General features: G+C 33.8%; 2 protein-coding genes across 6 annotated transcripts in view; both read right to left on the bottom strand.

Annotated features, from left to right (window-relative positions):
• LOC122403855 overlaps nucleotides 1-21753 on the bottom strand; it is a 30823-nt gene extending 9070 nt beyond the window's left edge. For 2 of the 4 annotated variants that reach the window (XM_043407622.1, XM_043407624.1), the window contains exon 1: nucleotides 265-1122. In XM_043407622.1, coding sequence (XP_043263557.1) covers nucleotides 265-376 — 112 coding nt within the window. In that variant the 5' untranslated portion in view covers nucleotides 377-1122. Of the gene's footprint in view, nucleotides 1-264; nucleotides 1123-7245; nucleotides 8146-11307; nucleotides 11311-21624 lie in introns of those variants that run through there. The other 2 variants (XM_043407623.1, XM_043407625.1) reach the window with 2 other exon arrangements.
• Nucleotides 8948-25348, bottom strand: LOC122403859 (serine/threonine-protein kinase ULK3). 2 transcript variants are annotated; one of them, XM_043407643.1, is made up of 8 exons: nucleotides 25148-25348; nucleotides 21913-22064; nucleotides 14926-15140; nucleotides 14622-14848; nucleotides 11223-11484; nucleotides 10923-11126; nucleotides 10554-10738; nucleotides 8948-9061 (listed from the first exon to the last, which is right to left on the bottom strand). In XM_043407643.1, the coding sequence occupies exons 1-8, from the start codon at nucleotides 25232-25234 to the stop codon at nucleotides 8948-8950; spliced, it is 1446 nt and encodes a 481-aa protein (XP_043263578.1). In that variant the 5' UTR covers nucleotides 25235-25348. The 2 variants fall into 2 exon arrangements, with proteins under 2 accessions (XP_043263578.1, XP_043263579.1); XM_043407644.1 differs by lacking the exon at nucleotides 8948-9061 and having other exon boundaries at nucleotides 10027-10738; nucleotides 10914-11126.
• Between the last annotated feature and the right edge of the window lie 236 nt (nucleotides 25349-25584).

Genomic DNA, 25584 nt, shown 5'->3' with positions numbered 1-25584 from the left:
ATATTCAGGCGAGACAATGTTTGATTGTTTCCTTAACAAACATCATAAGAGGTTTAACCGAATTTTTGTTTATATCGACAAGTTTAACAACGAAAAAGAAACTGATCCTCACGCTCTTTTCTATCAACATTGATTACCAATAAAAACAAAGAGCTAATTGAAAACACGCGGACGTACACCGTCGGGAAACCATTATTAGACTTCATACATTAATTTTGGAAAACACATCTTTCTTTGATACGGAAAGATGAATTTAGGACGTACTGAGTGATACTTGATCGGGTGCAGTCTGCGATGGACTCCTTTTCTCTAGCCATATGGCATCCGTGCTGCTATCAGCATTTGCTGTGTGCATGTCCGTAATGTCGTTCCTCATCTTCGACGATTGAGCGTGTATTTTATTTTAATCGTAATCACATTTCGATGGATGCAAAGGTGGACGCAAACCAGTGAAGAGGTTATACGCGAATGCGTCTGCCTACCGATGTACACTGTCGATGAGACGACACACGACCATGTTACACGACGAGAAGCGAACAGGCTTGCACGGAAAAGTTCCCCTGTTTCGACTCTCTTGACTTCTAGTTTTCACGCTTTCCCTCGACGTTTCACTTTGTCTGCTGATTACAATTATAGCAGGTGGCGCGAAACAGTTCACCACGCACAACTCTCGAGGGATACATTAGGGAGTAGATAAACGAACGTAGTAGACTGTACCGTTGACACTGACTACGTACATGTTCTTTGAACGGGCGTACCTCTAGACCCCGGCGAAGCTTTGCCATGGATTAAGGTGTTCTCGTTCGAGGGTAGTGCCATTTTACGCGGACCTGGCCTCTGTAAATCTCCGATTTCAGGCCGTCCAGTAGGCCATGCCGTAGCATCGAGCTATCTGCCTGCAGCTGCACGGGACACTAGGCATTCCACGGTCTAGCCAACCACGAATCCTACAGACCAAAGCGGCACGCTTGATTTTCTATCCAGACTGTACTGCTAGGTACGTGCCAGTATCGTACTCCGCGCACACATGTCTAGTTCACTTTAACTTTCCATTTTTAGGAATCTATTTGACGTTTACATAAATTTGATGTTTTTGACAAATCAATCTTTCTTATATCCAGCTTTTAATTCGTTATATTTTTGTCTATTAAATTTTAACTTTGAAGCTAAGCGAACTACTTGACGCTCAGAATTTAAAATGTAAAACAAAAATTATTCTTAATTTAGTAAAATATATTCTTTGATCTTTATGACTTCGATCGCGATGCCTAGCTTTAAATGATGAACGATAAACTTTTGTAAAATAAAATTACAATTCGATATATAAATTCGCAATACGTTTACGTTTCAGCCATAAGATTAAATAATTGAAAATCTAGTTTGAAATTTTATGCTATTTCTACAAATCTGTTGTTCGAGATAAAAAAGAATTGTCAAACTATCCGGTAACTGTCGCCATCTATCTACTCCATATAATATTATTAATTAAATAAAATCTAATTTCTCGATATAAATTGAATATAACGCATGCGCCAATAATTTGTTTTAAGTTAATGTAAAAGTAATTTAAACGCAAAAAATTTAAAACAGAAATATATTGTTATGTATTATAATGCCTATGTTGTTGTAAGTTAAAAATTAATGTAATGTGAAGAACTATTTGTTAATCTATTAATAACAAATAACTTATGAAATATAAAGAAAATTTTTTTTGTACTAATTGCGATATAGCCGCGTACTTTGATGTTCGATACACAGAGGTATATAAGAGCGTTGCGTGGCGGCAGTCTTTAGTCGAAGCTGAACAGTGACAAGAGAAGGGTGTATTCAATTTTGTGGTATAAACTTAGTAAAATTTTGTATAAATCACGATTTAAATAATTATTTTACACTTTGTGACTATATATGTACGTGCATAATATTGTTCTGTATTATAATTTTTGCCCCAAAACATTAAAACACAAAAAAGTATAAGGAAACTTGGCAATGCTGTTTCAATCTTAATACTTTATAACCAAAAAAATACAAGTGTCAAGAAAGTTAAGGAAAAATAGAAAAATCTATATATCCTCCTCCGTTAATACGCATGTCTGTTCCGTGCCATGTGAATGATGTTCAAGTCTCAACTAGTAAAAGTTTTTATCACACACGTTTCAAACATACTTTATCATAGATTAACAAGTTAATAATGTATAAACATATAAGAAATATATATGTTTGAAAATTTGCACAATGAACCTCATTTCCGCATTGTAACGATTTGAAACTGACTGTACGCACATTGCCGACAACGAATAAGAACTGTAGGAGGAGCGAAGCAGAAACGGGTGGCGAACCTTATAGCACATTCCTCGTATATATCGTATTTACACGGAGCAACGCGTTTTCGAAAGACGTTAAAACTATAAATTACGTTTCTTCGCATTTTATGTATTAAATAGTATCATTTAATAACAATGTCAGCCACAGTGAACGTTCGCGAATAATAATTATACTAATTTTTAACTAATTATTCCTTCATGCCTCCATTATAATATAGGTAGCATAAAAATAACTGCGAATTTAAACATTATAATTCATAAATATAACGCATGCGACTAGACGAACTGTTACGAACAGAATACGTTAATGATTTTATTATACTAAGGATAAATACTTGTAGAAAAATATACATAAAATAAAATTTTATACATGAACTTAATAATAATATACCTATTGCATTTATATTGTAAATGTTATAAGAAAATTTATGATTTAATAGTTACAAGATACTATTTTTGTTTCTTGTTATTTTTCCCTGTGAGAATGACTATACAATGTCATAAAATGTACCGGTTAAACATGTTCTATTTTGTGAAAAAATTATTGATGCGTTAAATTATATTAGATTTTCTATTCAACAAACTTTTTATGGTTCTACGATTTTTATCTTTACAATGTCATAACATTGGGTTGATTACTTTTGCATTAATCATCTCAGGATATTCATTTCCATTAGAGAAATATTGTATTTTCTCTAGGTACGTTACTGAATCATATAAATAGGTGAACCATATATCGTTGATCAGATTTCGCACCGTGTGTCAGGGATCGGCTGCAGCAGCTAGGTACATACCGCTCAAAGAGTGGCCAGGGCTAGCGCGTAAGATCGCACGGACGATGTGACAACGTCGCACGGTCGATATGCTCTTTCAGGCAAAGTGCCAAGATTGGTAAACGCACGCGGGGGTATATAGTCGTGGTTTCAGGTGCCCTTCCCTCCCCTAACGCCCGCGTGTCACCCCCCACTGCCACTTCTGGAACTTATCCGTGGGATTCTGCGTGATAGTGGGGGTTAAATAACAAAAGTGGGGGAATTGAAGCTGCGCAGAACCCGGCCAGACACACATCACTGTTTGTGCCTTTGCGCAGCTCTTACATACATATACCCGACAGCCTCCTATGTACTACATATGTATTATACTTATTATTTTAATCATGATTTACGGCTGCAGCGTTGCCAGTTCTTGCTGCAGGCACGCCCACTCTCTCTTACTTTTTTCACTTTTCAATAATACATACGAATACATAGAATAGAATATGTATGCGGAAAAGGCAACGTCGCTTGATCGATACTTAAAGAAATATACAAAAAAATGTATACAAAATGCGTTTATCGTTATTATATTAATACGATACGAGTCAATTTTTAAAGCATACTAGAATACATAGTTTATACATTGATAATCGAATATAAATGAAATTTGAAAGAATAATAACAAATTTGGAAAACTAATTAAATGTAAAATAGTGAAGATGCTCGATCGCTCATTATTCGCTTTCTCTACAAGCTATTCTCGCAGTAATAAAAACATCACCATTCTGATGATGCGACGTTGCCATCACAAAATGGCTGACGCGGCCTTGATTGGCCCGATTTCTTCCACGACGTGCGCTGGGCCAGTTGTTTTGGCAACACTGGAAGGTCATAGCGATCTATTTATAGTAGTCCTCTATTGCTGCTGTTGCTATGCCGAGCAAAGGCACACTAGTTTGAATGGAGGGGAGACGATGGAAAATGGAGGGGGAAGAGATTACTAAAGAACAATATGGCGCTGAACCGGATGTGCCTTCTTCCAATCTGTCCAGTCTCTTTGCCATAACTGCAATGTCTTTCTCTATCTTTTCAACGTCCTCTGTCCTTCTCTGACAGACTCGTTTTTCCTCTATAATAATGACACGTTTCTTATTACATTTTGTTCAATTATGAAATCATAAGTACAAACATTACGTAACACAATGAAATGTTGTGCACCTAGGCACATTTAAATGAAATATGCTTCCTTCTAGCGTGACAAGACAAACGATGCGAAGGTCATCATTTTGCTCATTTTATAACAAAAGGGAAGAATATAATTGAAAAGGGTGAATGTTCGATTGCAATGATGGAAAATAGTCGCCCAAGTATGCTCTATCATTTTCGTAGACGTAATTTTTTGCGCAACTCAGTAGAATTGCACATGGCGGCGTACACTTGTAGCAGCTGACAAGTTTCATTGTGTCTGTTCCATAGTACACAAGCACGCATGCGACTTGCACGAAGCCGCCGCCTCGGAAACGCTCGGCAAAGTTCGTGAAACGGCCTCTTTGTTACATCATTCTTCGGTTCTTATGTAGTACATAGGGGCGGATACATTATGTATCGCGCCTGCACATATTTCCCCCCAACTCGCGCTCTTGTATGTACAGTACATATAGTTGCCTTAGCATATACATATATGCCGGCGGAGCAAACGGGCGGACGATCGGAGGAGCGAGCTGTGGTCCGCGTTACACGAGGCGTAGAAATGCGGAGCAACTAGAACGGACGCTAGTACACGAAGTATAGATGTTTTGTTATCGGTAATTGTATAAGTTATAATAATATTTACTAATTATTATTTGAAATTAGATTATTAGAAATCTATGATATTGTAGTGTTCAAAAATTTTTAAAAGGTTATTTTAGTTAGAACTTTAACATTTCGTTATTAAACCAATTTTTTATATAAATATAAATTTAAATTCTGAAGGAATTTGTACTCCAATAATAAAAAGCATAATTTATTATATATAACAAAGTTTTTGGAGTATGACTGGTAAATATGTTTTAAAAGGATGTGTTAATAAAACAAAATGTTTAAATATCATTAACATTAATTATATAGTCGTAGAAATTCTTATTTATATATTCTATAGAAATTAGTAACAAAAATAGCATTTTAAAATTACGAATATCCCTTGTATATTTAGAATGTCATACTTGATGGTAATAACTGTTTATTGCCTGCTACTAATCATGCTATACATGTTACGTCGAAAAGTCTGTAATTATTTTGTGTATGAAAGAAAAATAGTACCATTTTCTTTGATCATAATAATCTCAAAGAGGGCCGCCATACTATCCCCCGCCAATGTCTGCAATCGATTAACTTTCGATGTTCTTCCACCTTTAATGCTGTACCAATTACTTCTTCGCTTACTGATAGTGGAATGATCATCGATGTTGCTAATCACAGTGTTGTGTAGTATCAGTACGTATATAGTATTTCGACAGGAATTCTATTTCAATTGACTAAGTTCTAACCGCACATAAAAATAGTTGAAAAATTGGATGAAATTTAATTGATTGATGAACAAATCACGATCATTTTTAACAATCGAAAAGTATACTGCATTTATGTAAACTGCGTTGACACTGACGCATGTAATATTTTTCTTATCATTCAATTGCCATTAATATGACGGTGTCATAAAGTTACTTAACTTGATAATACAAACTATAAATATAAAATATTTTTGTTTAACAAAATATTTTCCACCTACACTAACTTTCTTTTGCAATGAGTACTCACACACGCATTATATACATATATATACTGTAATGTGTTAAGTAAACAACGGATGACTTTGTAACAGTCATTAATAGTAATTGAAAGATAGGTACACTTTTATATGTATTAAGAATATGTTCCGTTTGTAAACAATACTTGATATTCGAAAATATATATCCTTCGTATGGAAAAATTGTTGATAAAAGCCAGTACGTTTCAAGTTTCGTATAAATAACAGTTTACCTTTGTAAGAGTTGCATGATTTTCTAATTTAAGTACTCGTTATACAGCTTCTTTCTAAAAAACATCAATGATATTACCAGGATCATCTTACCATTTGCTTTAAATAAACCGTGACGTCATCCTCTGCAAGCACAGGCGGATAAAATGAAATAAGAATTAACATTCTTTTATTGATTATAGATCGAAGACGTATTGAAAATGTCTTGTTGTTAATAATTTGTAAATATTATTATATATAAACAGAAAGTTATAATTAGTACTTGACAGAATTTACAATCATGTAAACGATTGGTTTTGCAAATGATTTAGGCTGATACAAATGTCGAAACAAACATGAGAATCCTCGTATTTCTTAATTAATTCCATCATTGCACAGACACGTGGCTTTTATGTATAGTAAAATAATTAATTAACATACCAAATCTTTACACTTTCCTTTCTTACTTTTTGCATTAATGTATATCGTTCAAATATAATTCGTAGATCCACTAAAATTTTTTAAAAATTTCGTGCACATATCACTTAAAAATGAAATTATTTACACACTGTCGAATTTAAGTACTTAATAATATATAAATACATGAATTCAAAATATTATATGTATATACCTATGAATCTGTTCATTAACTATCATGAAATAATATCCACAAATGGAGTATTTTCAAATAGAAGAATCACTGACAAAAAGTACTATTTATCAGTTGTATAAATATTTAAAAAAATGGAAGACTCGATGAAAAATACATAATAGACTTTAACTACGCAAAATATATTTTCAAGTTCCATGTGTCACTGCTGCAGCAATAAGTAGTCAATAGAAATGTTACAGATGTTTGACAGGTAGTCACATCGAGGAACCACGTTTCGCCGGGTCTACACGAGGTGCAGCTCGTACAACAAAACACAGAAAGCATGATGTGTACTTCTAGGCACTGGGCACTCAACAACGTCGAGGGTAACGTGATTGGACGAGGTAGGAAATCGAGTGAGGAATACAGCAAAAGAGAAAGAAGGATGGAAGAACGAACCAACGAGAGGCAAGTGCAGACAGTAGAAGGAGAAATAGAGATAGAGCACATGAGAGAAAGAAGACAGAAGGGGTTGATACGCGCGAGTCTGATGTCGCCGCCACCCATAACCTCAAAGCTTACCTCTGATGACTCGGGCTTCGACGATTTGTACGTCTTCGTCGACACTCTTGTCACTCATCTTCTTCTTCTTGTTAACCTGAATGTCCATGCACATAATTCCACCACACGAAACAACACTCCCGCCACGCGGTCTCGCTACCCTTACGTTCTCGTGACATTTACATTAAACTGCGTGCGCGCGCGCAAAATTCACACTTACGGGGGAAAGCGAAAGGGTCGTCGCGCGAGGGCGCCGCGAAATGCGTTCTGTACGGTGTAATCTATTCGCTGCTGTACTTGACAACGAGACACGACGGTATACACAAAAGATCGTAGTCAGTTCGCACGAAACGCTCGTCGGTTGCCTGTTCCAAGCGTGCACGCAATTCTCTCGTAGCCCGCGTTTTCTGCTGTTTTGTGCAGAGGTGAACCGAGAGGCCGACCGGGTTCCGTCCAGATTTGAATGTGGTACACGTTGCCAGTTCTTTCTCGTATCCCCCTCCGTCCCCCTTCCACTCATCCTTATGTACTTAACGGTTGCGACGTTGCCGCACATCCGGTACCAGTGACTAAGTGGTGGGGGAAGGAGAATTTCGCAAAGGAGTGGGGGATGTACATAAGTACCTGACAACGCCATAGTGGGGACTTTCGTGGGGGTGGGGGCGAGCAGGGGGTATGTACATAAAGGAGGGGAGAGGGTTGTTGCTCGGGAATGGGAATTTTCCATGACGCTTCAGGGCAACAGCGACCGTTAGCTAGGTCACGTGGCTTTACCGGAAATCGTAAGGGCGACGCGCCACGACGCGAGCGCCCTCATCTTCCGTCACAAGTCCCAAGTTCTACGCGAGGATAATTTGCTTTCTTTTTCAATAAAAGTATTTTTTAATAATGCTACACAATTCTTACTGTTTTTCTTGTCCTCTCTTTTAATTTTTTTATATTTAGAAATGGATTTTACAATCATATTTCCTTCAAAGCGTCAAGGTCATACTAGAGTCTTCCTAACGTAAGACAGTGCTATATTCCATAACAAGAATAATATAAACAACACGTAAGGAGAATAATATAAATAGATATCCTATTCTGTATTGAAGATGTCGAGACAAATCTGATGAATTGAGCATACATACATGTAAAACGTTTAAATTTGAATTGTAATGGCTTTAATAAATTACATGTTTAAGGTCGTAAAAGTCAAACACTAGGTATTTACTATCCTATTATATATGTGTATGTGTGTGTATATATATGTATGTATACATATATATAAATCAAAATATATTTACATATATATGTAAATTAAAGTACAATGTATAATGTATATACGAATTAATTGTGAATGGAAATGTAATTAAAATTGTGAAACATTACCCCTTTGGGATTTTTTATTTTTATTTTATATAGTATATCAACGAAAAACTAGTTATTTTACACAAAGTCTTAAATGTATGTGTACATTCGGAGAAGATTTTACTGTCGCAAGAGGTATGTATGTAGTACGATATTTACATACTATATGTATGTACATACCTGTATATTAAAAGATTACAGATAATGTATCATAGAGGAATGGAATTATTAATGAAATAATATAATTCATATTGTAAAATTTAATAGAAAGTTATTTATTTTTACATAAATTAATATTTGACTTCTATTTAATTTACAAACTTTAAATATGCAATTATAATAAAAATAATTTTTATTAATAAGAAATACGAAACTATTGTAATGTGCATTGCTTAGGTGAATCGGAACCATGTTGCACGGATTCTTCAATATCTTTGGTGGCTAAAAGACCTTTCGTGCTTTCGGCTTCTTTCATCCAAAGTTGAACCTATACATTAATAAAACATTATGTAATAAAGAAACACATATATGCCTATAGTAACTGTAGTAAATGTAACAAGAACATATAATAAGTAATAATAATAAGTCTTCAAAATTTCATTAGACACAAGGAAATTTTCTAAACTACAATTTCGTATGACTAATGGCGGAAAATAACAATATATATCTACATATTAGTAAAAACAAGTTCATAAAAAAGTCAACAAATCACCTTTAGATTAAAAAGAATCAGTTTAGCGAAAGTTATTTATATTAATAAAAGTAAATAAAGTAATCAGAGAACTAAATAACAATATCAAAATTTTTAAAGAAACAAATAAGTACAAATATGCAGATATGCATATTAGGAATTATATAAAAACTGAAATTCTCATTTTCAAATTAAAAACTCTGTTCAAATTATACATGAAAAAATTAAATTTCCAAGATTTATGGTTTGACTAACAAAATGGTAAAATGAATCTACCATTTATATTACGATAAAAAAAAACGTTTCCATCAACCTGTTCTAAATAACAAATAATATTGGAAACGATACTTCATCGTTGATAATGTGGATTTGTGTATAATCAATTTTATTTTACGTCATATTGATTTTAATCAATCTGTCTTATTACATTTATAATATTTTATTTTTATTATTATATGTATGAAGTGATGTAAGTTCTTAATACAAAAAGAATGAATTTCTCAAGAATTTCTTAGGATTTTCTTAAACTCAATGTTTTATTTATTTGAGGAGAAATATCTTGTTACTTTTATGCCGAGCTAACACAATTATGGTACTAACATTATAAATACGTTACTGTTCTATGCACGGCGCGGTTTCGTGCTAACGGGGTATTATCGAAGTGCCTGGCATCGCTTTTCCATAAAATATACTGTTAAATGTTAAAATTTAAAACGTATATATTTTATTTTTTGTGTTTAATCTTAAACTTTTGGGGTGAAATAGGTTTTCGAAAAGTAAAAATTGTTATTCCATAAACGATAAGTTTTACGTCGATAAACAAAATATTTCGCACATAAAATATACGCTTTAGGAGAGACACAGACTATAAAACGCATCAATTATTTTTAATTTCGCAAATGGTGGAAGGAAAAATGGTGGGGAGCGGGGAAAGTTGAGAGTTGTAGGAGGGATGAAAGCAATCATTTAGTTCAGACTTTCTTTTTTGTTTATTCGTACATGAAGCAAAATAGGTAAATAAACATGGTATGAGACTTATACATAAGATGGAGGGTGATCTATCAGAATAAACGATTCTCTTTCATTTTATAATTTCTTTCTTTTAACAGGTACATATATTATATACCTAGATAAAGCTGGATAGCAAGTACATAATACAAACTCTATTGTATACATATAATCGCTCTGTCCCGATTTACTTAAGTGGGAATCTATGTCTGAACGTTCTCTTGAAAATTCAAATTTTGAATGGATCGGGATTATTGTTTATACAGTAATTGATAATCACCTGTTTATATAATAAGTCTCTCCTTCGTCCTGCTGGTTCTTTACCCAACAGGGGTACCAATATCCCTAGACACGATTGAAATTTTTCTAACGCGAGTGCATAATTTCCTTCCGTAAGATATTGTTCGCCAACTTCTCCTATTTCGAGCGCATCCGCCATACTGGTTGTTGTTTTGCTAAGAGTTCCTATCAATAAACATATACGATGACGATCTATAATATTATAGTTTTGCGTATACACATATATAACGTTGATGAATTTTAAATATGTGTTTGTGTTGGCCAATTAACTTTGCATAGATGGGGAAATATTATTTTATGAGCATTCTTTTATATAACATAATCATTCATAGAAAATTACGGTACAAACGTAGTTCGTAATATACAAATGATGATGTTCCATTTAAAGATGGTATCGTCTGGATCGATGAAGTATTTCCTTTACACCCTAATTGTAAACATTGGTTTTTCTCGTTACTAATATCTATACACGATGCTTTCAATATTTCCGCTCTCTTAATGTAATTATCTACGTGTGACCTCAAAATCTCTTTTCGTCTTAAGTCCGTCTCGCCTAAAAACATAGCATATATTTTTAGTTTATTGATTCATTCTATCGATCGATTTATGACGACATTATTCTATTTATATCAAAGCTGTAATTTCTTACTTATGAGAATAGGAATGAAGTATCTAAGAGCTTCGCAATAAAGATGAAATGCGTTTTTTAGATTTTTTTCCGCGTCCATTTTCACTGCCTTTTGTACTAACTCTGCCGCTTTGTCATAATTTTCCTTTGTTGGTGCATGAGCCAAATCCAGAAAATCATGGACAAAAAATTCATCGAACGATATCCTTTCGTCAGGGTCGTGCTTTAGCAAGGACATCAATAAATCCTTGCACTCGCGCGATACGTGCGATCCTCTCGGTAACTGTAGTTTACAGTAGTAGCGTTAGAAATTTCGTGCACGATAAATTTAACAAATACTTTCTTTACAAAATAGAAGAAAATTTTACATAAAATATTGCAAAATATGAAGCTTTAGAAAAAAAATAAAATCCTTTTTAGAGATATAGCCATTGAATATTACGTTGCAAAGAAATTAAAATATATTTCTAAATAAAAACATGTATAAACTATTTAGAAGTCATCACAAATAAGGCAAAACATCTAAATATTTCTACACTTTTGATAATTTGAATATCTGGTCGATGACTATATGTTGATGGCAAGAACACGTTCTTGAGATGACTTTAAACGTATAATTTTTTTTTGTGATTATATACATCTGAACGTTGAACATATAACTCTGTTTTAAAGATTTTACTTTTAACTAGTTACAAAATCCCTTTTGCTCGTTAACTAACGTATGTTATAACGAGTCATAATTCGTGAGTTCGTGCTTCGGGAAAAATTTTCGCGCCGAAGGTCACTGTAAACGACGCAAATCTTTTTAATATTGTTATATATTCGTAAACATAATCATATTTGTGAACGTTGAATTCTTGAAAAAGTGGTCTATAGAATCGCACGGCGACTTGACCTTGTTATAATTTTGAGATATTTAGATGTTAAACCTTGTACGTACACATACATATCCAAACAATATTATAGTATGCGGTTATAGCCAAATACATTACACATATATTGTTGCGTGCTACACTACGTATCTTGACATATGTTGCATATGTAAGTAAATACAAATCATATATGTATAAGCTATAATTACAGTTAGTTATATAACTATACTTGGCTACATATGTTTTATATTTGTACACAGAAGCATAGTAATTACATACAACAGGTGTGTAAATTGTGCACGTCTGTAAATATGTACAGTGGCGAGTATGTACAATAGGAACATTATTTCTTCCTGATTTAAATGATTCTGAGTCGTTTAAAAGAAGATAAGGCCTTGTTCGAGTTAAGAAGTCAGTTAACATTGGCGTAATTCCTTCTATTGTTTATAAGTAGGTAATTTCGTGCAAATACTTTAATAGGAATGCTACCTACTTTCTCTTACATTTACACAATTTATTTAAGTAAGTATGCTAATGTTATATTACATACGTATTAAATATTCATCGTTTTATACAATATACTACGCGTTTTTTAAATAAAAATAGTAGAAGAAAGCATGCTACTGTTGAACAGAAAAAAATTTACAGCGCTAAATGTTTAAAATATACAAATTTTCTTACACTGATATTGCAATGTTATTTCCGAAATTCTTATTCGTACAATTTTATTAATCTTGGACCTTTTTTTTACATTGAACACACAATACAACTAAAGCGTGTAATGGAGCAAAATTAAAGAAATTGTATTACAGTCAAACTTCCATTATCCTAATTAATGAGGAGACATAGTAAAACAATAAGATGCAAAGAGACGATTTTATAAGAAGTTCTTCCTGCACTCCAAATCGTCTGAATCTTGTTTCTGATACGATGAATCGTAATTTTACCGATTCTGTATACGCTTGTTAATTTTAATTGAATTCAAAATTATTATTTAATTCAATTAAAATTTTAATTAGAAAAGTAGCGGGTTCCTCATTTCCAACAATTATACCATCCCGTGTTTTATTCCTACAGTAGGCATTTCTGATGTGATTTCAAATGCGACCATATACAGGGTGTTTGGCCACCCCTGCAAAAAATTTTAATGGGAGATTCTCGAGGCCAAAATAAGACGAAAATCAAGAATACTAATTTGTTGATGGAAACTTTATTAAAAAGTTATTAACGTTTAAAGTTCCGCCCGTACTGAATTTTTTTCTAGAAAGTGGGAAGAATTTCGGGGGTAGGTCTATTCACCAAAAATTATTGTAATTGACCCCCACAACCGAAAATAATTTTTCCAGAACGATTTGAAATTTTTTAATTTTGTCGAAAAATTTCACACCTTCTCGCATTTTTTTCTCGAAAGTAGATAGGATTTCGAGGATATGTTTAATGCCCAAAAATGATTGTAGTTGACCACCGCAACCGAACATAATTTTTCCAGAACGATTTGAAATTTTTTTTTCGCCGAAGAAATTAGGCACCTATACCCACCCCTTTGTCGATTTTTCTTAAAAATTTGTGTTTCACTTTTCATAAATTTCTTTGACGCTCTACAGAAAAGGCGTCTAATACTTTTTTATAAATACTCATGAGCTCTACTTCGCAAATAAATTTCAATAAGATACCGTCACTATTGTAGGAGCCATGTCCATTTGAAAATTGGACCAGTTTTAGGGTGGTTTTCACACTTCATGGTGTCAAGGAACAACTTTTTCAATATTGTTAGAATTTCTACATATTCTCCACTAAAATACGCGTTGTTTGCATTTTGAAAAATTAAAATCCTCCAATCCGTTCAGGAGTTATGACATTTTAAAGATTCGCATGAAATTTCAGGGAGCCATTTCTGGCCTCGCATTAGATTTGCGGTAAAGAATTTTTGTCTCGAAAATCGGAATGATTTCGGGGGTATATGTAATGACCAAAAATGATTGTAATTGACCCCTGTAACTAAATATAATTTTTTCAGTATAATTTGAAATTTTTTAATTTCGTCTAAATATTTCAGTACCTGCTCGAATTTTTTTCTCGAAAGTGGGTAGGATTTCGGGGATATATGTATGTATTCACCAAAAATGATTGTAATTGAGCCCCGCAATGAAAAATAATTTTCTCAGAATGATTTGAAACTTTTTAATTTAATTTTTTAATAACTTTTTAACGAAGCTTCAGTCAAGAAATTGATATTCTCGATTTTCGTCTTATTTTGCCCTCTAGAATCTCCCATTAAAATTTTTCCCAGAGGTGTCCGAACACCCTGTATGTAGATAGGTAGGCTGCAAGTTCCATACTAATATTTTGCGATCAAAATCAATTTCGACCGTTATAGAAGATTGTTCCTATACGGAAAAGGGTAATTTGCGTTAAGATAATAGAACTTTATGATAATAGTGTGTTCGGATAACGAAGATTCTACTGCATCGTTTAATAGGATGAAAGTAACGGTAAAAAGAATACGAGGTTTTTTGCATTAAACAAAGCAGATCGATATAATAGTCACCTCTATAGGGCAACTGTCCTTGATTTTTTCCGCTAGTTCGTCAAAGCTATTGCTAGAGTACGGGGCTTTGCCGAAAAGGCATTCGTACATGATCACGCCGACGCTCCAGAGATCGATGCGAGCGTCATATTTGTGTTTCAACAAAATTTCTGGTGCCATGTAAAGGGGCGAGCCTCGAATCGTAAATCTTTGCTCCGAATTCGAAAGGTATTGAGCGAAACCGAAATCTGAAAAGAGAAAATTATTCGTGACAAATAAATCGATCGGGGAATTAGACAGAGAGATTTTCGAAACGCGAACGAACCTCCAACTTTTAATATCAATCGCGGCTTTCTCGTTAGCAGCAAGTTCTGCGGTTTCAAGTCCATGTGGCAGATATTGTGATTGCGCAGATACTTTAAAGCGAGCGCGAGTTGTTGCAGGAATCTCCGACAAATTTGTTCGGGTAGCTTGCATTTCTTCTTTATAAAACTGGATAAATCACCAGCGTCACAGTATTCCATCACGATGTATATGTGCCTGCGTTACGCTATGTGATAGAGACTGTATAAAAAGACGTCTTTATACATTGTTCGAAATAGCCAAGGGATCACCTACTGACATGAATTTTGTTATTCGCTGTGGCGCCGTTAATTTAACAATTTCAACTTTGCGCGATATTCGGTCAAGTTTCTCGTACTAACACAGAAATTCGTATTTATCGAGATAAACAAAAAACATCTTACTATTTCGTGGGACCGAACCCTACTACATTTTCTTTTAAAACCTTCGAAACTATCAACGCAGTGTCAATTACTTTGTCGAGTTAAAGCCGAACATCTCTAATTTACAATATGATACGAATTATTTCTACAATATCTTTTCTACGCTTAATTTTACAATTGTTAGTTATGTTAATTAGTATACCACGAAATTACTTTTCACCCCACACAGAGATTGGGATACAATTACTGATTAAACATAGTTTTAATTGGGGTATGTTTGTTTACGTTATTTTGTTGTGCGTTAGTTTTGTGTCTTATTACGAGGTGAACAATGTTCTGAGGAAGTCGAAAGTAGAGTTGATTGGTACTCTACGAGGTATATTCCAGAATATTCAAGCATACGTAAGCAGGTGAGCAAACGAGACAGAAAAAGATAGAGAGAGAACAGCAAAAGTAAAAGGGAAGTATAGGATAGCCCTTGTTTATACTCATAGAATGTAGTATTGTTACAGCCTTAAATTAATGAAATTGTCGATATATAGTAAAATATAGTTTCTGGAAAATTTTCTCAACAATACGTACAGACTTTGAAGGCTACGGTATTCTTGTACAAAACGTTTGCATTGGACTAGGAATAATACAGGGTGTTCGGCCACCTCTGGGAAAAATTTTAATGGGAGATTCTAGAGGGCAAAATAAGAAGAAAATCAAGAATATCAATTTCTTGACTGAGGCTTCGTTAAAAAGTTATTAAAAAATTAAATTAAAAAGTTTCAAATCATTCTGAGAAAATTATTTTTCATTGCGGGGCTCAATTACAATCATTTTTGGTGAATACATACATATATCCCCGAAATCCTACCCACTTTCGAGAAAAAAATTCGAGCAGGTACTGAAATATTTAGACGAAATTAAAAAATTTCAAATTATACTGAAAAAATTATATTTAGTTACAGGGGTCAATTACAATCATTTTTGGTCATTACATATACCCCCGAAATCCTTCCGATTTTCGAGACAAAAATTCTTTACCGAAAATCTAATGCGAGGCCAGAAATGGCTCCCTGAAATTTCATGCGAATCTTTAAAATGTCATAACTCCTGAACGGATTGGAGGATTTTAATTTTTCAAAATGCAAACAACGCGTATTTTAGTGGAGAATATGTAGAAATTCTAACAATATTGAAAAAGTTGTTCCTTGACACCATGAAGTGTGAAAACCACCCTAAAACTGGTCCAATTTTCAAATGGACATGGCTCCTACAATAGTGACGGTATCTTATTGAAATTTATTTGCGAAGTAGAGCTCATGAGTATTTATAAAAAAGTATTAGACGCCTTTTCTGTAGAGCGTCAAAGAAATTTATGAAAAGTGAAAAACGAATTTTTAAGAAAAATCGACAAAGGGGTGGGTATAGGTGCCTAATTTCTTCGGCGAAAAAAAAATTTCAAATCGTTCTGGAAAAATTATGTTCGGTTGCGGTGGTCAACTACAATCATTTTTGGGCATTAAACATATCCTCGAAATCCTATCTACTTTCGAGAAAAAAATGCGAGAAGGTGTGAAATTTTTCGACAAAATTAAAAAATTTCAAATCGTTCTGGAAAAATTATTTTCGGTTGTGGGGGTCAATTACAATAATTTTTGGTGAATAGACCTACCCCCGAAATTCTTCCCACTTTCTAGAAAAAAATTCAGTACGGGCGGAACTTTAAACGTTAATAACTTTTTAATAAAGTTTCCATCAACAAATTAGTATTCTTGATTTTCGTCTTATTTTGGCCTCGAGAATCACCCATTAAAATTTTTCGCAGGGGTGGCCGAACACCCTGTATGAAGAGGATATTATTCGAAGGTTTCGAAAATAGCATTGTTGCTTAAACTTTGATTGTAATTATAACAAAATATGTTCCGATACCAAACTTTTAATGTGAACATTGCGGCCATGTTTTTCTGTCATTTAATAATGGTATGTCAACAGATATTTTCGTTGTCGCTAGCTTCAGTAAAGAAAATAGTCTTTCGTCACTTACTAATTCAATATTACTTAAAATTGAAAAACTGATTTCACAATTATAATGGGGACCGTACACTAAAAAAAACTTCAAAACGAAATCCACAAGGGATACTTTTCGACGGATAACAATTTTAAAAAATTGAGTCCGTATTCGTTTCTGCTCAGTAAAAATGGATCAGTTTGTAAAGAACATAGTTCCAATCGATATGAAATTTCTTGCTCTTCGATATTACATCCTTAAGGGTTATTAAGCATTACCGTATCAGTTTTTAATTGACCAAAATCCTTAAATCCATCTTCAAGATGTTTCTTTAAGTTTTTTAACACTGACACACACTTCACAGACTTTTGCTCTTGAATACTGCACTTTAATTTCCTTGGAGGCTGGAAAAGCAGTTCTTAATAAATATGTGTAAAAGAATATCCTGAAAAAAAATCTTGCTCATACTTGTCCAAAAAAAAGATATCTATGTCTTATGGCTCTTGCAGACGTGGGTGAGGGTAGATCCAGATACGGTTGATCAAAATCGCAATAAACGCAATAAAATTTCTATCTAATATGGGTCTATTTTATTATCTGAAATCCTGTGCCGCAAAGAGTTAAGGAAGTGTGTTTCGGAGGTGGAATTATCAGCAGCTGATACGTGTTTAAGATTTTTTAATATTCTTTCAGTGTACCAAGTTTTACCATAGGCGGAGTATGACACTTGCGCAATGTCCCTTGTTAGTCACAATTTAATATTTTTTCGATGTACTCCGTTATTCTTTAAAATCCATCATTTTTTTGTTACATTTTTCAGTTTAGATTCGTAATTAGCGACCACGAAAACCTTACTATACCAAATTTCGTCCAAATCAAAGATACAATATTTACATATTTTGGCCACGATTTTTAGAAAATTCCCCACTGTGCGACGTTAAATCCTGAGTCCAGTGGCCTACACACGCCACAAGGGCAGAGAGTAGACACGCTTGCAGAAACCACCTCAAACCGAAAAGCTTGACACCGATTTATCAATCACATCACCATCCTTTGAGGGAGCGATTTTACAGGCCAAAATAAGTCTCTATAATAAAAGAATAAAATATTCCGATAGAGGCTTCATTTTAAAGTCATTAACAATTAATGATTCATCTAAATCACAGCAATTTGTGTACAATCTTGCGTGCGAGTCAGGTCTCTCCATGACGCACGCGTCCAGTGGTGACGGTCGCTCGATTTTACCATCTACAAAGCGTACTTACAATTAGTATCTACTTATATGGTCGCCTCAATAGAACGAAATAGCTAAATACACAGAATTTTTTTCGTTTCCAATGTTTACCATGTTTTTCTAAATTCTAGATACGTGATCCCCTTAATTGTTTCGAGCAATGTATTTCGAGGAATTTTTCGAATTTATTATAATTATAGATTATAGTGTAGTCAACGAAAAATCGAATCGACCTGGTTAGTAACGTTGTTACCTTTTAATTTAATTTTTCATCAATAATACTTATTATCATTACCAATATTGAGAATACCAATTAAACGAATACAAGGTTCATTTTGTAACAATAATACTCATATGAATAAGGTTACATGCGATATGTTCGATCCCATCGCTACTTTTGTTGTCGAACTCGAAGCATCCAAGCCTATAGGTATGGCAGAAAGAAAGGAAAGAAGTCCACTCAACAGGCAAGGGAGGTCTCCCAAATCGCCTCTTTCGTTGACTCCACCGTAGTCATATAAAGGACTGTAGTGCCATCGTATGATATGAAGAGTAGAAAACGCAAAAAGTGCAAGCAAACAATACACGAGCCGAGTTTGGTCCAGATCGTCGATTAAATCCTATTCGTTTTAAGACACACAATATGCACCAAGCATGACAAATTTACTGCAATATAGATACATATATAAAATGCAGCAGGCAGTTAAAACGTCTAGTTCGTTCTTGAAGACCGACAGTATCACATTTAAAAAGTAATGCGTTGCAATTCATATGATATAGAAGAATATGTTTGCATTTTTTAAATTAATTTTATTGAAATAATTTTAAAAAAAATTAGATTTATTCTGTATTTGCCTATATTGGAACTTGGGGTTATGGGTTATATAATTAAATACTTCTTTAATATTTATTTGGATGAATATATAGTCTTTATTTTATGATAAAAAATATGGATTCGTTCTGTATGAGATCGCGTTTTAAACTGTTTGATTCACCCGCCAAAGAAGGCAAGATTAAAGAGAAGTTCGCCCTGGCGATAAACTCTTATCCTTGTATAATAAACATTATGAGTTCTTAGAACCCATGACCAAAACACAAAAAAAACTTTAAATATACAGGGTGCTCGGCCACTCCTGGGAAAAATTTTTATGGGAGATTCTAGAGGCCAAAATATGACGAAAATTAAGAATACTAATTTGTTGATGGAGGTTTCGTTAAAAAAATAATAACGTTTAAAGTTCCGCCAGTACTGAATTCTTTTCTAGAAAGTGGGTAGGTTTTCAGAGGTGGGTTTATTCACCAAAAATTAATGTAATTGACCCCCACAACCGAAAATAATTTTTCCAGAACGATTTGAAATTTTTTAATTTTGTCGAAAAATTTCACACCTTCTCGCATTTTTTTCTCGAAAGTAGATAGGATTTCGAGGATATGTTTAATGCCCAAAAATGATTGTAGTTGACCACCGCAACCGAACATAATTTTTCCAGAACGATTTGAAATTTTTTTTTCGCCGAAGAAATTAGGCACCTATACCCACCCCTTTGTCGATTTTTCTTAAAAATTTGTGTTTCACTTTTCATAAATTTCTTTGACGCTCTACAGAAAAGGCGTCTAATACTTTTTTATAAATACTCATGAGCTCTACTTCGCAAATAAATTTCAATAAGATACCGTCACTATTGTAGGAGCCATGTCCATTTGAAAATTGGACCAGTTTTAGGGTGGTTTTCACACTTCATGGTGTCAAGGAACAACTTTTTCAATATTGTTAGAATTTCTACATATTCTCCACTAAAATACGCGTTGTTTGCATTTTGAAAAATTAAAATCCTCCAATCCGTTCAGGAGTTATGACATTTTAAAGATTCGCATGAAATTTCAGGGAGCCATTTCTGGCCTCGCATTAGATTTGCGGTAAAGAATTTTTGTCTCGAAAATCGGAATGATTTCGGGGGTATATGTAATGACCAAAAATGATTGTAATTGACCCCTGTAACTAAATATAATTTTTTCAGTATAATTTGAAATTTTTTAATTTCGTCTAAATATTTCAGTACCTGCTCGAATTTTTTTCTCGAAAGTGGGTAGGATTTCGGGGATATATGTATGTATTCACCAAAAATGATTGTAATTGAGCCCCGCAATGAAAAATAATTTTCTCAGAATGATTTGAAACTTTTTAATTTAATTTTTTAATAACTTTTTAACGAAGCCTCAGTCAAGAAATTGATATTCTTGATTTTCGTCTTATTTTGCCCTCTAGAATCTCCCATTAAAATTATTCCCAGAGGTGGCCGAACACCCTGTATATGCCATTACTAGAGATGATTTTTGTATTATCACGAGACGGTTTGGAAATTTAACAGTGTGCGTTTAATCCTCATATTGATAACACTGTCCAATACCAATTTTGTCTTGTAATACACATTGGATGATTCTAATAAAATTTCTCGAAGTATAAGCCGAATTACTCGATCACCTTCAGTTTTCGAAAAACACGAATTTTTATACAAACTGTCGATTTCAGACACAAATGATAGAGATGAGATTCCTAAATATGTCAGTATGATTCAATAGTTATAATATTTTTATAATATTTTAGGCTTGTACATAGTTATAAATAACCGCCAAAATTTGAATACGTGCCGAAATATGTAATCACTGCATTTTTACGAAAAGTTCGTTGCCTGGCACGAATTGTCTATACGATATCGGATTTGGATTCGAGCAATTCGAGAAAATATCTGTCGGCAACGCGTGCACGGCCTTTTACTGCCACGATACGACGCGTCGCGTCGCTCGCTTACTTGCCTCGACTGAGCAGTACCGTAGCTTCGCATAATCGACCTCGAATTAGCAATTTCTCGAATTGTCCAACGTGAAGCAGCTACCGCGTTAAATGTGCGTCGAAGAGACACATTTATCTAAAGAAGACTCTGTTCCTTGCGTTTTGCCACACAATCGAACATAGAAAAAGATAAAAAATGAAAAACTAAGAGGGATTAAGGCCGGGGGCACACGAGCGTCAAAACAACGTCCGTATTTATGCCCTTCCTTGCTTACAATTGAAAAGACATAGGAACGCCGATCTTGTCTGACTTCATTGTTTTCGATTGCAAGACAAGGAAGAACATAGAAACGCGCGTCGCTTCGACGCTCGTGTGCCCCCGGCCTAAGGATCAAGCTAGGTCTCCACGTAATATAATAGTGAGAAAAAGGCAAGACTTTATTATTTCTTAATTTGACGGAAAATAATGTAGATTCGCGTATATTTGTTCATTGGTTGATACTTTTGGCAATTACAATCCTTTTTACGCAGAATTTTTAGACAATTCGAAAAAATCAACTAACCCTTCATCCCAGAAGAAATCTCTCATTTCCACGATATGTTCATGTTTTAGAATTTTCAAGAGATTGATCTCCGTGATGATATTATCGATAGCCGATTTGGATAGCGATGATTTGTCTACACACTTGATTGCGACTACCTCTCGGCATCCATCCTATAAACGACCAACAATAGCATTACGCTTAGTCGCCTTGAGATAACTTACTTCTTTCAAGCTTCGATGCAACCCTTCTGGCCACATCTCAAATCAACGGTGTCACTCGACGAATAGAGACCAGTTATTGGTGTACATTAAAACAAGTAGCACTGGAATCGGTGACACGCTGTTAAACTCATACTTTTCTCTACGTACTATGAGAGAAATAAATTAACGCTAAGGTTAGTGTATTCGTATAAACTTCATTCGACGACATAAGGTGTACGGACGCATTACGTTCGTGGCATTTGTGTAATGTCAGTCATGTCAATAACAGCGGCTCGAGATCTTACAAGATATGATCTCCGACGACATAATTGTCTGTTTTTAATCAATAAACAGGTCGAGAGAAAAGGAAAGAGTAATATTGTGTCTCGATAAGTAATTCTATTTATCGATATATATGTTAGCTTATCTTTCGCGTGTAAATAATCTTGTCAATGAAATAGTAGCTAGGAATTAATAAACATTAATTATCTTCAAGTCATCGAACAAGTTTATATTTAGATCTATTCTTTTTAGTTCGGTAAAGAAATTATCCCGACGAACGATAGCAACTTTATCGATTTCATGAAATCAGCTTACGTCATATACAATTCAAATAATAATGATGTTTAATAATACATAGTTCTATAATACGTTCGACTAAAATAAGATTTATGTTTTATCGAAATATTTTACATTTCATTTAATTTAATTATGGCGTTTGCTACAAATACGTTTTTTATGCGGAATAAATTTTTCCTAACAGAAAAAGTGAAAAAAAGAACCGAATCATTGTGACGGAAATTAGGAACTCACTGAAATCATTAATCTAACAAATACATTTAGGCCGTGACCACATTGAGCAGCTGAGCGATAAAGCGAATAGCAGCAAAGCGAAAAAAAAGAAATGAAACCTATAAATTTAGGCCTATTTTATAAAGGGTGTACGGCCACCCCTGGGAAAAATTTTGTTGGGAGATTCTAGAGGCCAAAATAGGACGAAAATTAAAAATACTAATTTGTTGATGGAGGTTTCGTTAAAAAGTTATTAACGTTTAAAGTTCCGCCCGTACTGAATTTTTTTCTAGAAAGTGGGTAGAATTTCGGGGGTAGGTCTATTCACCAAAAATTATTGTAATTGACCCCCACAACTGAAAATAATTTTTCCAGAACGATTTGAAATTATTTATTTTTGTCGAAAAATTTCACACCTTCTCGAATTTTTTTCTCAAAGGGGGGTAGGATTTCGAGGATATGTTTAATGACCAAAAATGATTGTAATTGACCACCGCAACCGAAAATCATTTTTCCAGAACGATTTGAAATTTTTTTTTCGCCGAAGAATTTAGGCACCATACTCCATTGTCGATTTTTCTTAAAAATTTGGTTTCCACTTTTCATAAATTTCTTTGACGCTCTACAGAAAAGGTGTCTAATACTTATTTATAAATATCCATGAGCTCTCCTTCACAAATAAATTTCAATGAGATACTGTTACTATTGTAGGAGTTATGACCGGTCGAAAATTGGCAAAGTTTTAGGGAGTTTTTCTCACTTTACGGTGTCAAGGAACAACTTTTTCAATATTGTTAGAATTTCTACATATTCTCCACTAAAATACGCGTTGTTTGCATTTTGAAAAATTAAAATCCTCCAATCCGTTCAGGAGTTATGACATTTTAAAGATTCGCATGAAATTTCAGGGAGCCATTTCTGGCCTCGCATTAGATTTGCGGTAAAGAATTTTTGTCTCGAAAATGGGAAGGATTTCGCGGATATATGTAATGACCAAAAATGATTGTAATTGACCCCTGTCACTAACTATAATTTTTTCAGTATAATTTGAAATTTTTTAATTTCGTCTAAAAATTTCAGTACCTGCTCGAATTTTTTTCTCGAAAGTAGGTAGGATTTCAAAGGTATGTGTATTCGTAAATAATGATTGTAATTGAACCCCGCAAACAAAAATAATTTTTTTAGAATGATTTGAAATTTTTTAATTTAATTTTTTAATAACTTCTTAATGAAGCCTCAGCCGAGAAATTGATATTTTTGATTTTCGTCTTATTTTGGCCTCTAGAATCTCTCATTAAAATTTTTCCCAGGAGTGGCCGAACACCCTGTATAAATCTATAGGTTTCATTTCTTTTTTGCCGCTTTGCTGTTATTCACTTTATCGCTCAGCCGCTGAGCCGTTCTCAATGTGGTCACAGCCTTACTTTTTCGATCTGAATTTGGACGCATTCTTAACTAACATTTTTCATTTATCAGGTTGTATATAAAATTATAAATGTTATGTTTTTATTCCCGATACGGTACGAAACTTTATTATTACCATCGATAAAAGAATGCTTAATTATCTCATTTGACGTTTTCTGATGGCATTACTTTAATTTAATCGTACTTAGCGCATTTAAAATTCACGATAATTTGCAGTAAGCAGAGTTCATTAATTTTTCACTGAATACAAATACACATACTTAATTACGATAAAAAATAAATAGTTAAAAATTGTCAAATCTGCATTGACATTGGAATCACGATGCAATTATTAACTTAGAATATTGTTTAGTACACGGCATGGATGGATGATACCGTGTGACATTACGACACTGCATTGCAGTGTTCTATTCTGAATTTTCATGCAAAATAAAAAGAAAACACAAGCATATACACGTACTCCGATAGACATAATCGCTGTGTAACGAAAACAATATAAATATATCTGTATCGTAAATCACTAATTAACCTTGTTACGTTCTATTAATAACATGTTTAGTATATATTTTTTCCGGAATTCTACCAAAGTAAAAAAAGTATTAAATGTTCACTGAGAAAAGTCACATTAAGGTTAAATGACACAAAATGTAGGTCATAAAATTGTATGCGCGTTAAAAGAAACAAAAGATAAAAGATCCGCGTCGCATATTTCACATGTATACGAGTTACGATTTAAAGGGTGAAATTGTGGCTACTGCGACGTATGTATGGACCAGTTACGACACTGTTACAATACGCTTCGTATACTTTCGTTCCGAACCTCAAAACACACGTACCTTTTTGAACGCTTTGTAGACAGTCGCATAACTTCCCGAACCAATCTTTTCCAACAATGAATAATCACTCACACTAGGCAAACTCATTTTTCCCGATAACTGTTAATTCACATCGACATTTACTCAAATTATTACGACACTATAAGGTTAACTTAACTTGACAGAATGCTGTGAGCTTCTTCACTATCGTTCGTATATTCATTGGCGTAGTAACTTGAAATGCGTTCCGCAAACGTGTTATTCCTAAGTTCCGATACATTACGTATATACATATAGCCAACATATTACTTTATATGCATACATACCCCATATTTATTTACATGTGAACTTAATTCCAATAAAGTGAAATATGATATTCAACGAGAAAATACTGTATTTGCATAATATACATCGTTTAAATGATGTTTAATCAAATGTATACATATATGTATATATTC

Source organism: Colletes gigas, unplaced genomic scaffold (assembly GCF_013123115.1).
Source record: "Colletes gigas isolate AHSC1104 unplaced genomic scaffold, ASM1312311v1 Colletes_gigas_Sc00080, whole genome shotgun sequence".
NCBI lineage: Eukaryota > Metazoa > Arthropoda > Insecta > Hymenoptera > Colletidae > Colletes > Colletes gigas.
This window is presented reverse-complemented; position numbering and strand designations above follow the sequence as displayed.

What these genes read in the sequence shown, in the direction of transcription:
- LOC122403859 (XM_043407643.1), bottom strand. Translation starts at nt 25,234, where the DNA reads ATGAGTTTGCCTAGTGTGAGTGATTATTCATTGTTGGAAAAGATTGGT. An exon ending in CTTCATTCCTATTCTCATAA is followed by an intron (nt 11,127 to 11,222) that starts GTAAGAAATTAC and finishes CTATGTTTTTAG; the next exon opens with GCGAGACGGACTTAAGACGA. An exon ending in ATTTGTATATTACGAACTAC is followed by an intron (nt 10,739 to 10,922) that starts GTTTGTACCGTA and finishes GTTTATTGATAG; the next exon opens with GAACTCTTAGCAAAACAACA.